At 38.0% G+C, this 13,756-nt stretch overlaps 1 protein-coding gene across 1 annotated transcript in view; it reads right to left on the bottom strand.

Moving 5' to 3' along the window:
• Positions 1-6,764: 6,764 nt before the first annotated feature.
• Positions 6,765-13,756, bottom strand: part of LOC119774564 (zona pellucida-like domain-containing protein 1) — a 52,526-nt gene continuing 45,534 nt past the window's right edge. Inside the window, exons 11-12 of the mRNA XM_038272100.1 lie at positions 8,965-8,994; positions 6,765-7,172 (exon numbers count right to left, since the gene is read on the bottom strand). Coding sequence (XP_038128028.1) covers positions 6,988-7,172; positions 8,965-8,994 — 215 coding nt within the window. The 3' untranslated portion in view covers positions 6,765-6,987. The remainder of the gene's footprint in view (positions 7,173-8,964; positions 8,995-13,756) is intronic.

The raw sequence follows: 13,756 nt of genomic DNA, 5'->3' as shown, positions 1-13,756 counted from the left end.
TTAATTTCTTTTCATGTTTTAACTCAAAACCATACATTTAAAAATGAGTAGACGGCAAATTGCATTTGAGTTTAAAGTCGAGTCCCTTGGTTTCTGCTAAGCATGCTAATCTGCATTTAGATTAAATGAGGACAATCTGACATTATACAAGAAAAAAAAAAGACATATTTTTGGTTTAATAACTGAAAAAGAGAAACTTATTAAATAAGCTGAGCACTAAAGGCTAGAAGGAAAATATTTAAACTGTTATATTTTGTCAGCTGTGTTGGTATGGGACACAGTATTAACTTTATTAACACACAATCATAATTACTTTAATGTTAAAATTAGTATTTTTGTTTATGCCTTTGTAAGAACTTTACCATTAACCAACCAGACCACCTAGCTAGCCTAATTATTCATACAAAAGGCCCTGAAAATACATTTCATAAACAGAACCTGAAAAGAATTACAATTATTATGAAAAAGAAAATGGAAACAATTTTGTTGCAACACTTAACATAAATGCACATATTTCTAATACATAACCTCAATCTTTGTTTAAGGTTAAAGAAGCATATCAATGAGTACGAAATATGCTTTTAATTTGTCTTTTTTCTTCTTTTTCTTTTTATCACCTTTGTTTAAACTCTAAATCTGAGCATTGATGGAGACTAAAGTCATTCTTAGTTCAAGTTTTAGTACCTCTGTGCTAAGTAAAGGTGTTCTTTCATTTCTTGAGGATTTGCACTTACTCAACTTTTGTGTGTGTATATACCTATATGATTTATTAACTTCTATGTATATATATATATAAATACTTTTTTTTAAAAATCTGCATTACCAATCTTAAGCAAATTTAAACTCTTAAGCCAAGTTTTCTTGGGAACTTAAGTTATTCTCTATTCAAATTTTGGTATGTTAAGGTGTTCTTTCATTTCTTAAGGTTTTGCACCTACGAACAAATGAATTAAGTGTGTAATTATGTGTATTTTCTCAATTTATGACTTTTTTTTAATTAAACCTGCATGGCCAACCCTTTTTGAACAATCCTGCATATAGAAAACCAGATCCCTTAACAGTGGACTACTTTTTATGATCTAGACCTTAAAGCACAATCATTCCATGTTTCCAACACAGCAGCACTGGCAAAGGTGCATTGTTGAAAGTCTACATAACACCATGATGTTGAACGATATGGGAAAAACAATGTATGGATCATGGATCATAAAAGGAAAAAAAAGTGTCATTGTTAAAAATATTTTCTGAGAAACCTAGAAGCCAAAATGGACTCCATACTCGACCCCGCTATTTCTCATATTTCACAGTTCAGTATAATTAGGTGGGATCTCCTTGTAGATCAGGAACACAGTGAAAGGTTTAATGTTTAACCTGTTTAACGGAAGAAGTTCCCGTAAATCAGAAGTTTGTTATTAGAGTCTGATCTAACTGTTTGGATAAAGACTAATTGGGGAAAAATTTTGAATTTTTCCCTATCACTATAAAAATGAAATTGAATGTATTTTTACTGTAACATATTTTACTGTATTTTGTTGTTGAATTCACATTACTCTAAACAAAATGGCTTCTAACCTCTCACTGTTACATTGAGAACGGTGTTTTTCTAGCATTTTTTAACCAAACCTGTTGGTGTCTTGATGTTATACATTTACTGTCCAGTTTTTTACTCCATATTCACTGTATATTTCCCTAAATAAATCGCACTTTGCTTCACTTCTGTTGTGTTTTAAATATGATTTAAGTTTAAAAAAGCATTGTCCCTGTGGTGAGCTTTTAGTGCAGTTTTCCAGGTAAACAAGTTAAAATGAACTTCTTAAATTTAATCATCTATCTGAAAGATTTTAGTTCACGTTAATGATAGATCTTCCTCATGCTCAAAGGTTACCTGTGGAGTACCACAGGGATCAGTGCTAGGACCAATTCTCTTTACTTTATACATGCTCCCAATCGGTAGAGTTATTAGACAGCATGGGATTAATTTTCACTGTTATGCTGATGATACCCAGCTATATCTGTCTATAAATCCAGATGAAGCTAACCCATTACATAGATTACAGGCATGTCTGAAGACATAAAAACCTGGATGACTCTTAACTTTCTGCTTCTGAATGCAGACAAAACAGAAGTTATAGTCTTTGGACCAGAGTCTCTGAAAAAAGCTGATTAGTCAGTCACTTCATTTGGATGGGATTAAACTGATTTCAGATAATAAAGTTAAAAATCTTGGTGTTGTTTTTGATCAGGACCTGTCATTTAAATCCCATATCAAAAAGGTTTTTACAATTTCCTTCTTTTTCATCTGAGGAATTTTCCAAAAAATGAGAAATATCCTGTCCAGGGGTGATGCTGAGAAACTAGTCCATGCATTTGTTACTTCAAGGCTGGACTATTGTAATTCTTTACTATCAGGAAGTCCACAAACTGTAGTTAAAAGCCTTCAGCTGATCCAAAATGCTGCAGCCAGAGTTCTGATGAAAATGAAAAAGAGAGATCATGTCTATCCTATCCTTTTTCATATTCATATTCCCCCATCCAGTTTGAGTAGAAAATAGGAAAACAACTTAAACTTGTAGTTTGATTGTTAATTTTCTATGCGCTTTGTTTATATCTATTGAATTGTTTTACCTGAATTACACAATTACTGTTTACTACCCCAGAACCAATCAGCCTTTATCAGATTCACCTGTTCACCTGGCTCTATAAGCAGCTCTCAGATCAGTCACTAGTGTGACAGCAATATAAACAGGTCCTTCTCAAAATATTAGCATATTGTGATAAAGTTCATTATTTTCCATAATATAATGATAAAACTTGAACATTCATATATTTTAGATTAATTGTTCACTAACTGAAATATTTCAGGTCTTTTATTGTCTTAGTACGGATGATTTTGGCATAAAGCTCATGAAAACCCACAATTCCTATCTTACAAATCTAGCAGATTTCATCTGACCAATGAAAAGTGTTCTTCATACAAAAAAGTCAACCTTCAAATAATTATGTACAGTTATGCACTCAATACTTGCATGACTGCTTCAGTGCGGTGTGGCATGGAGGCTATCAGCCTGCTGTTGTGTTATGGAGGCCCAGGATGCTTCCATAGCAGCCTTTAGCAGTGTTGGGTCTTGTGTCTCTCAACTTTCTCTTCACAATATCAAACAGATTCTCTATGGGGTTCAGGTCAGGAGGTTGGCAGGCCAATTGAGCCCAGTGATACCATGGTCAGTAAACCATTTACCAGGGGTTTTGGCTCTGTGAGCAGGTGCCAGGTGGTGCTGAAAAATGAAATCTCCATAAAGCTTTTCAGCAGATGGAAGCATGAAGTGCTCCATAATCTCCTGGTAGCTGCATTGACCCTGGCCTTGATAAAACCCAGTGGACCAACACCAGCAGCTGACATGGCGTCCCAGACCATCACTGACTGTGGGGACTTGACTTGAGATTATAATTTCTATCAGAATCTGTTGCTGTTGTCATGTCTCCTGGTTATTTAATGCATATAAGTTATGAAGTGTTATTTAGAGAGATATAGTATCAATATACAGGACCTATCTTTACATATCTATATATCTTACACATATATATATATATATATATATATATATATATATATATATATATATATATATATATATATATATATATATATCTTACGCACACACACACACATATATATAGATATATCTATATATATCTATATATATAGATATATATAGATATATATAGATATATATATATTGGTGGTCAAAATGGGTATTAAATCCTAGAATTCTAAATCTGAATGCCATAAAGTCAGTTAGTCGAAATGAGAGCAAGATGCTTGAATAAGCACAGACAAGGGATAAATAAATCGATCAAATTTGGTTAGGATTGTTATAAAACTAACAAAAAAAGTCCTGTGAAGACAATCATTTGAAAAATCAGAGTGACAGACTTTTAAGAAGAGCCAGGTAATGTGTACCACCAAACGAGTAGCAATTTAAGGAATATATTCTAAACTCAAAGCTCTTTTGGACACATGCCTGATTTTTGAGAAATATTTTTCGTACGGATATTTTCTTTTCCTCAGTGCAACATTTGATTCAAAATAGGCAACTTTCTGGTGGGTTTAGATGATGGCTCCAATTCCCTTTTGTGTAGGCGATGGTCACATAGAGATGTGTGCCAAATTTCATGATCTTTGGAAAAGCATGGCTATGGGCTGATTGATTTTAGTGCCCTTTATTGTCACATGGTCAACGATTACCTAAGAACAGAAAGTTTAGAAAAATCAGAGTGACTGAATTTAAATAAGGGCTTTGATGTGGTAACTAACTTGTTGCAGGTCATGAAAGGAACCTATTTTGAAACTTTCAACTCTTTTGGATAAAAGGCAGATTTTTTTGTTTTTCAAATTGGGTCAGTCCTTTTACAACAGGGTAAAATGTAATTCAAAATGGCCGACTTCCTGTGGGGTTTAGACCATGGTCCCAAGAACATTTTGGTAGGTGCTGTTGAGATACAAACGTGTATTTTTCATAATTATTGGACTAAATATGGCTTATAGGTTTATGGTTTGAATTTCGTTATTTCTAGGAGGCGATGTTAAGAGATTAAGCCCCGCCCCAAAAATATAGTTCTGGATTCCGGTGTGGGGTTGGATTGGGATCATTTGTTGTGATTTTGGTGCAGGTCAGAATATTTATGTACAAATGAGAGCCAAACGTATTGTCATGGCAAAATGCCTCCGTTCGCCATGCCACCACTCCAACACTCTTTAATGAAAACTATCTGTGTGTCAAACGATGTTAAGACAAGATGTTTCTGTCTGCTGACAAGTTTTAATTTGATACGGTCATGTAGGACAGAGAGAGACTGTTCCATCCAAAAAAGTGACTTCCTGTTCTGAGGGGGAGTTGCTTCAATGATGCTTAGTTTTACTTGTAAAAGTTATTGCTTTTCAAAAATCGTGGTGAGTTTGCCGAATTCGAGACCTGACCACACCCCTTTAGCATGCTCAAAAACTCACAGAAAATGATAACTTTGAATCTCACATGCCTTATCTGCATACACACTAAGTTTGAAGCTAATGGGTCAAAATCCCTAGGAGCAGTTTGTTAAAGTTCGACTTCAAAAAAATTTACAAAATGTCAAAAATCGACATTTGACTCAAAATGGCCGACTTCCTGTAGGTTTTAGAGCCTAGAACCAAAATACATTTTTTCATGATTTTGGGAGAGCTACCTAACTGATTTCATTTCTATGCAATTTATGGTTTTCCCTATCTCACTTTAGGGGGAGCTGTTGAGGCGCTTGGCCACGCCCATCTCTGAATCCATTAAAATACTTAAAGGAAAAGTCCGATCATATTCAGAATTCAAACTTCTGAAAGTCCTTTAAATCTGAAATGATTCCATTATGTTCAATAAATAACAGGTGTTTTTAATTCACAGTAATTTTCATCTGAATGTGCTGGAGACATCCATCAGACATGGGCAATGTGGAGTCAACAAGCAGGTGAGTCCAATCTTCACCGTGAATTAACCTGTGCAGATTGGACTTACCTGGTTAATTGGCTGGGTAGATTAAATACATGACATGGAGATGACTTGTTGACTCCACATTGGCGATGTCTGGCATCCATGTTTGTCAAAGAACACTACTGCCACCTACTGGTTAGTGACGTCACGGTGCGGTATCGGCTGTTGATCAAGTCCCAGTGCTGTATCTGGTGTTTGTCACAACGCGCTATTATCCAAGTCATCTTGAAAACATTCTTCTTCCAAATGTTGGCTACATATTACGTGTTTTTTCTCTGGCCAGAAGTTCGATGGCAAATCCTCCCTCTTCAAGTTGGCGATCCAACGACGAACCCGTCCGTAGAGGATCAGGAATCAGAAAGGAGGAATAACTCTTTTTTTTCACTTTTACCCGATGTATTCCAGCATCCAGCTGCCATGCACGTGGGCATTGTCAGTTTCACTATAGCTCTGGTGAATTTCAATGGTGAAGTCCTCTGGAAATCTTCAATAATTGTTGTTGATTGCAGATGTGTCTAGTAGTTCCCACTGATTTAGCTTGTAAAGCGGGGAGAATGGCGCTAGGCTTACCGCACCGTGACGTCACTGCTGGAAGATGGCAGGAGGGAGGGGTTACTATATTTCCACAGACTCAGATTCAGTGATCATGCTGTAAATTGTTGTTTTTAATTTTTTAACTGATTAATGCTAAATTTATTAAATAAGTATAGATAATGATCCATTGATTATTCCTTGCTGACCAGACTTTTTAAAAGAAAAAGTCCGGTCAGCAAGGAATAATCTTTGAGGTTTTGAATGTTTTAAGGCCTCCAAATAGGCTATTCATTTGTCGGGATAAAAATTTTAATAAACAGAACAATTACAATAGGCTTTTGCAGCACTTCCGCTGCTCGGGCCCAATTAAGACCAACAGGTAAAAGGTTGCAATGTTTTGAATTTGACTGAGCGGCAGCGTCCACGGCTTTATCAGACAGGTGCTGTCGCTGTGGAGGTGAATAAATAGACAATCCTGCTATTATTACTCCAAGTGTTGCTTTAGGATTCATATTGTTTGGGACCTTTTAATTCAGCTAATAATGCAGAAAATGCCTATTTTGTTTCCTTTTGCTGTAAATTTTCCCTAACTTTACAGTTTCTTATTCATTTTATTTCTGATTTTATATTTTATGATTGTCAGTCTGAATGCTTCCTTGTTGTCTGTCACTGGGACACTGAAAAATCAGTAAAGATATCTTTATTGATACGTTTCCAGGAGTTTGGTGTTTATTACATTTTAGTATCTCCAATACATCAAATAATCTGAACATCTGTTGTATAATATACTGTTATATACAAACTTGAACATATCTAAAAAATGCATAACTTTTTTTTCTTTAGCAACATTTCTGCCACTCTTTGAACAACTACATACAAAAGCATCTTGTCTCCAGTTGCTCAGGGTTTGGAGATGAGCCTGTGGTTAGTTGAGTTAATGCGCTCCGTTGAACGCTGCATTTCGGACACCAGACAAACTTGTGACAAGAGTATTCCTGCCTTTCAGGAGCACAAGGAAGAAGAGGGAAATGCAGATGCTTATAACACCCAGAACGACCACTCCTGAGATGAGTATGCTGGTCACTGTGTTCATTTGAATTTCTGGAGCATTCAGAAGGGCTGCAGCAGAAGAAACAAAATAAACTTGATTATATTTTTAATAAACATTTCCTCTACTTGATCATCCTAACACAGCAGTATTGTAAAGCTTCAAAACTCTGGAAATCACTTTTCCAGTGGGACTACATGTAATATGTGTTTTCTGAAGACTTATGGGTTTTAGATAAAACTGGTTTCTTTTTTCGGAAAAAACTTTCAGCAGGAATAAAAACATAGTTAAATCAATGTTTTTCACTGGCTAGATGTTATATTTCACATTAAAAGTTGTGTTTTCATTAGGCGCAGATGCCAAAATCTCCATAATTACCTCAGAAAAACAAAATGTGTGATGTGTTTGGATTATAGTTCATACAAAAAACAAAACAAAACAAAACGTATGTCACTTAATATAATTGTGTGTATGTATATTTCACTTATTCATGTATATATTTATATTATTTATATATATTGATATGTATATATAGCAGGAAATAAAGGCCGATATTCATCATTGAAGATTCTCAAGGCATCACTGGAAAAACAACCTAGAAATAAGTAAAAATTTCTTAGATTAAGTGCATTTACCCTTAATTTGAGTAGGTAAATTAGATAGTTTGCCAATGGAATGAGTATTTTTACTCTTAAAATAAAACATTTAGATAATATGCCCTTGAAATAGGACAATGCAATTGTGTTTACTTATTTTTTTACGTAAATTGTCTTGTTCTATTGGCAAAATGTCTCTTTTACCTCCTTAAATCAAGAAGAAATGCACTTATTTTAAGAAAAAATGACTTATCTAGATTTCGTTTTTTGTTCCAGTGATCAAACTTAAAAAAGTTCAATTTAGGCAAATGGAGGTGAAGTTTTCCAGAAGTCATTTCCCCTCTCATCTAAGAGGCTCCTTCTGTTCTGTCCTTCAGTGGCTGTGGAGCACTGAGGTGGAACAATGAATTATACCTATAGAGCCATGCACAAACTGTAAGAATGTTTGCCCTTTTTGGGCCGATTTTCCAGTCGTGTGATCATTTTTTATCAGCCCAACTTCCAGCCTGATGGTGCGTGGTGTAGTATACAGGGGGTAAAGAGGGGCGATCAGCCTCTAACGACCACCCCCCCCATCAGGAATGGTAAGGTCGGGAGAAAATCAAACATGTTTGAAATTCAGTCAGCCATCTTAAGGTGGTCGTGGGCAAATCGCTCAGTGGGCAAACAAGGATTCTTCTTCTTCTTCCTCTCAGATGAAAACCCAGCAGCATGGCGGGGGTGCAATGAGTGAAATGGAGTTCTTTCTGTAAAATTGACAGACCGTGGTAGCCACGTGTGCGCAGCCATGTCTTTGTCCAAATACCTCGTTTTCTTTTCTTTTTAGGGCTTTCAGCACAACATTGCACAGATTGCAAAGGCAGCGTGTTTCACTCTAGTGAGCTTCATATTCCTCTGCTACTGGTTTGACGAGTCCGAGTAGCGCCATCTCACTGCAGAGCTGAGTCCCACAGGGTTTTTAGACGTACAGTGTTAGCAGGTAGATCGCATCAGAGCGTTCGGTCGCAGAGTATAAGAACATACATCATGAGCGGGGAACTGTCAAACCCTGTGGTTTCATCGTACGATTGAAAATATCACACAGTGTATGCCCGCCATAGTGTAGGCCAGTCCAGTGGGAGGGATCAGACTCACCTTTTGTTTCCCCCAATACTTTGTCAAGTTGCCTAAAACAAACCTTTTAAGGCTAATATTCAGAACTCTGATCCCATCCATTGACCTTAAACCCAGATTGTGTGTGTGTGTGTGTGTGTATAGGAGTGCTTACCCAGTTGAGAATTATTAGTTGGTGTTTCATCTGTGAAAAGACAAATAAAATGTAATCAATTCCCAGCATTATGGTTACACTAAAAAAAGAGTCACAGCAACTTAATTGTTAAAAAATAAATTTGAGTATGCACTTAGCAGTTTTTCAAGGTAGGCCTAATTATTAGATGGAGGTGAGATCCTTCCATGTTTCTTGTATCAAGATAAAAAAGATTATAAATTCAACAAATAATTAATTATTAAGTTAGTTAAGCCCAAAATTGATTAAGGGCCTAAAGCGTGAGCCTGAATGCACTACGTTGATTAATCTCATTCCTCTTCTCCTTTTCTTAGAGAAAATCTATTTAAATGTGATTTATGATTAAAAATAAATTAAAATAGGATCATAGCGAAGAAAGTTATTTTCTTTTTGTAATAAAATTAAGAAAGTAATAAATTTATGAAATAAAATTCCCTTTATTTTTCTATAATCTGAATAAAGTTGATGATTTATTTAAACTGTCCTTTCAGCTTATGATTAAGAAAAAAGCAGTTAAACAAAAATGTAAGACTGAATTAAAGGCTGTTTAAAGAAAAACGGAGGCTGACAACAAGTGATGTTTTGCAATAGGGGGACGTTTGTAAAGCAACTATTGATATAACTGACAGAGCTGCCTGATTATATTTAGTTCATTTCTATTAAAACATTCCTTATTAATTGAAAAGGGGAATTTTTCCATCACAATCCATAATTCTTCACTCTATGAAGAATCCTTCATTGTGAAATCATCTCTAGAGGATCTAAAGGAGTTCCTAGAACCACTTTATCCGCTGGTTTAGCTTTTATAGGTCTGATGCTGTTACCCCAGCAGAATATGGAGGAACAGATCAGACTCTCCACAGCAGAATCCTAGAGCATATGTAGCATCATGCTGCAAAGCTTCTTTAGGTAACCAATTCTGCTCATTTAGACGTTGGTGTTAAATCTAGTCGGTCCATCATAGTCTTGATTTACTCCAAAAATAGTTGTAGAAAATTGGGCTGTTTGTTTTATCTGATTTTGTCCCACTTTAATCCAATAATATATGTTGATAAGAAGCAGTTTTCAACGTCTTTTCAATGATTTGAAAATGAAGGCTTTTTTAGCTTTCCTCTTTTCAACCCAATGTAGACATTATTTGGATGTAAATCATGTCTTCTTTTCATGTCATCCAAGTCATGTCTTTTCAACCAATTTTTGCTCAGTGGGGCTGTGTTTCCAGTCCAGTATGTATACTCCTCCACTTCTTCTCCCATGATGTCATAACAGCTGTTATTTTATTTTATTGTTTTATTGACATTCAGGATGAGATGATTGTTTTCACACCATGCCACAAAGCGCTTCACCAGCTCTCTGTCCTCAGCTTCTGCTCCATCTTTGATGCTCCCAATGACTGCAGAGTCATCCCAGTATTTCTGCAGGTGACAGGACTCTGTCTGGTCCTGGAAGTCAGAGGTGAACAGAGGAAAAGGGAATGGAGAGAGTACCGTCCCCTGTGGTGCTCATGTCCTGATAATTACTGGCTGAGCTTTCAGTCTAACACACTATGGTCTGTTAGTCAGCTAGTATTTGATCCAGGTGAGTGTTGATGCCTCCACCTGAGTCTGCTGGAGTTTCCCATAAATTAAGTCAGGTTGAATCCAGCTAGTCGTTATGCTTGTAGAAAAGTGGGTGAATCTGGGGCTGAGAGTCACGCATCCTAAAGTCCCATGTCCTGTGCTGTGATTAGTGTGGCCAAATCTGGCTGGAGTCAAAGGCAGTTTACCAGACTAAATTAAATAATAATGGGACATTATTGATCTCACATTGGTGAAATTTACCTCTGCATTTAATTCATCCCCTTGGGGTGCAGCGGGCTGCCGACACCCAGGCAGCAGTGTGGGGTTGAGGGTCTTGCTCAGGGACCCAGAGTGCAGGCTGTGAGGATCGAACCGGGTGGGATCATCAACTCAATTTCCACGATAATAAGCAAACAGCAGGGGGTCCTGATAGCTGCTGGTTAGTTTGCTAAGATGAACCAACAGAAGTCTCTCTAGGACCTTCATGGTGTTGGACAACAGGGTAATCTACAGTTACTGAGGACTGATGGCCGAGTCTTCTTTGGTCCTGGGACAAGGCAGGAGGTCTTCCACATCAATGGAATCAGTGATGTTCATGAACACTTAATATGTTAATTTCTTCTAGTGAAACGATTCATTTTTAAGTAATGAACATGGAATGAGAGCGATATTTAGTCTGAGAATAATGAGTGACACACACAGCTGAATGTTGAAGTTCAGAAAATAACACTTTTCATTGGAAAATGCCAGGTTTTACAACCTGACAGACCAGCATTTCTACTGCAGGTACAAGTCTGCTCCAGTCAGACCGGTCTGCTGGTGTTTCTGATGCCAGTTTAGCAGAGTGCTTGGCAGAGTTTGATCAACTAACAGAGGAAGACTGGGACAGAAAAAAAGTCACTTTTTTTTCATTACACTTTCTCAAATACAGAGCAACAGAATGAATCTCTGCATTTAACCCATCCCCTTGGGGAGCAGTGGGATGCCATTGTGCGGCGCCCGGGGAGCAGTGTGGGATTAAGGGTCTTTGCCCAGGGAGCCAGAGTGGCAGTCCTTGCGGGTGGCGCTTGAACTCAGAACCTCAGGATTCCTAGTGCAATGCCCTGACCACTAGGCCGCCACTCCCCAAAGCAGGCGTGAGCATGAAGGGTCTTGCCCAAGGATCCAAACTGGTGGCTCATTCCCCTCTAGCTGGGCTACAAACCCAGGCTTCCTGTTTGCAGGACAGGTGACTGACCATTTGAGTTAGTCCGCCGCATAGTTTTGTGCAAACACCTAGTCTGTACATCAGCCACGCCCACTTCCAATTTAAAGTGAGACATGGAGTTAAAGCATCCGAGGTATCTGTGGAAATATCTGCTACTGAATGAGGAACGGAAGAAAGAATTTTATCCAGATCTTTTCAGCAGAACCTGAATGTTTCTGTATGTTTCTGAAGTTCTGTCTAATTTGGTTAAATAAAGACTTCATATTATGGCCACACTTTTAAAAGGGGGAAATAGAAGGTTCTATAGTGGAGGATTGTGGCTTCATTTACCAAATGAACTTGAACTAGTTCATTTAAAGGTTTGTGAACTGAGTCAGTGATCTATGAAACAAATCTAGTTCATTTTCATCTGTGTGAACTTTAGTTCTTTTTATTTATGAATTGGCTCAAAACTGATTGGAAGTGTGTCCTGCAGTCAAATGAACATCTCGCCCACGTTTATCCCAAAGCTTCTCTGTTATGCCTTTAAATGTATCACCTCCCTCTACCACCCCCTCTCTGCTTTTATGAGTTTGTTCCCATTCAGATCAGAAGGGGCTACCTTTGCTTTTCACCTCTCTGTCTCTAGAAGCTATGATATGTAACCATAGCAAACAGATCAAGTTGAATTTTTACAGTGTGGAGCAGCTTATTTACAACTCTAGGGCTAAAATAATACTTCAACTACTTCCACGAGTACTAGCTGAGATGCAAGGGAGGCAAAGGGGATGCAGAGCAGGAGCAAGGAGAAGAGTGAGGAGTAGGAAACTCAAGCCATCTCTTCCATCATTCATCATGGACAAGGTCAGATCATTATGAAATAAGTTAGAAGAACTACGAGCCAGAGATGGGGACGAGTTTGAGACTCGAGTACTTAAGTTGCATAATTAATGACTTCCAAATTGATTTGGACTTGCGATTTCAGAATTGTGAGCAACCTTTAGTTTTTTACTACTTTGACTGTAGAGGCAGAATAACAGCTGTCAGGCAGTCACGTACTAAAGGGTTGTGTATCCTCCTGCAGCAGTGTGTCGCGGTTAGCTTGCCGTTGGTATGACACAAATAGTTTTGCTTTATGCCCAATTTTGAAGCATGGTCTGCACTGTTATTCCACGCCACGACGCAAGAGGGACACGAGCTAGCTAGGATTGTGGGTGTCCGTGTGTCGGTTTGATAAGCTTGTTCGTCATCTACAACCCCTCATCCAATGCCAGACGACACACCGTGAGTTTTCCCGAAAGACTGTCCATGGCGCTGCATGTTTCGGCTTCGGGTGCAAATAAACAGACCGTCGCACAGAGCTACAAACTAGCATCCTGCTTCGAGTCTGGAATAGTGTCTGAGGTGTGCCAGGCGTTGTGGACGGCACTACAGACAGAGTTCCTGCCATTAGGTACCAAACAGGAAATATTCATAGTGTAGACCAGGTTTAACGCTACGTGACGCAGCTTCTGTAGGAAAAAAATACACAACGCCAGGTCCACCTCATCTAATTTCATCCGCCACCTGAAAAACCCGGACAGGTTAGTCCCTGTGTAATAGGTTAGCTTTTTAGTACTTTAAATCACACTAACTCTCTGAAGGACTGGTGTGGACATCCTCGGCAGGACACCCCCCCCCCCCCCCTTTCTGCTCATTTACTTTAGCCAACAGTAACTGGAATGGCTGCAGCCAACATGTGTTCAGAGCGTTTTGAGCGTGTTTTTTCCTCTCTCCCGCTCCTCTTCTTTCCAGCCTATCATTGGATCAGAGACATAAATTATTGGGGTCGCTATTCACTGACGTACATAGCAGCTAAGTGGTTGAAGGAGACACACAGCAGCAGTCAGTGAGTTTCACCGGCAGCTACTTCCATAGATGTTTAAGTTAAAGTTAGGAGACGGGTTGATTAAAAAAAATTAACAATGCCACCGGAAAATCAGTTTGTTAGACACACGGAGCTTTTTCAGAAAAAAAAGCACCAGATTTT

This window comes from Cyprinodon tularosa, unplaced genomic scaffold (assembly GCF_016077235.1).
Source record: "Cyprinodon tularosa strain WSP-4 unplaced genomic scaffold, ASM1607723v1 ctg818, whole genome shotgun sequence".
Lineage (NCBI taxonomy): Eukaryota > Metazoa > Chordata > Actinopteri > Cyprinodontiformes > Cyprinodontidae > Cyprinodon > Cyprinodon tularosa.
The sequence above is the reverse complement of the archived record's forward strand: the minus strand, read 5'-3'. Positions and strand labels throughout refer to the sequence as shown.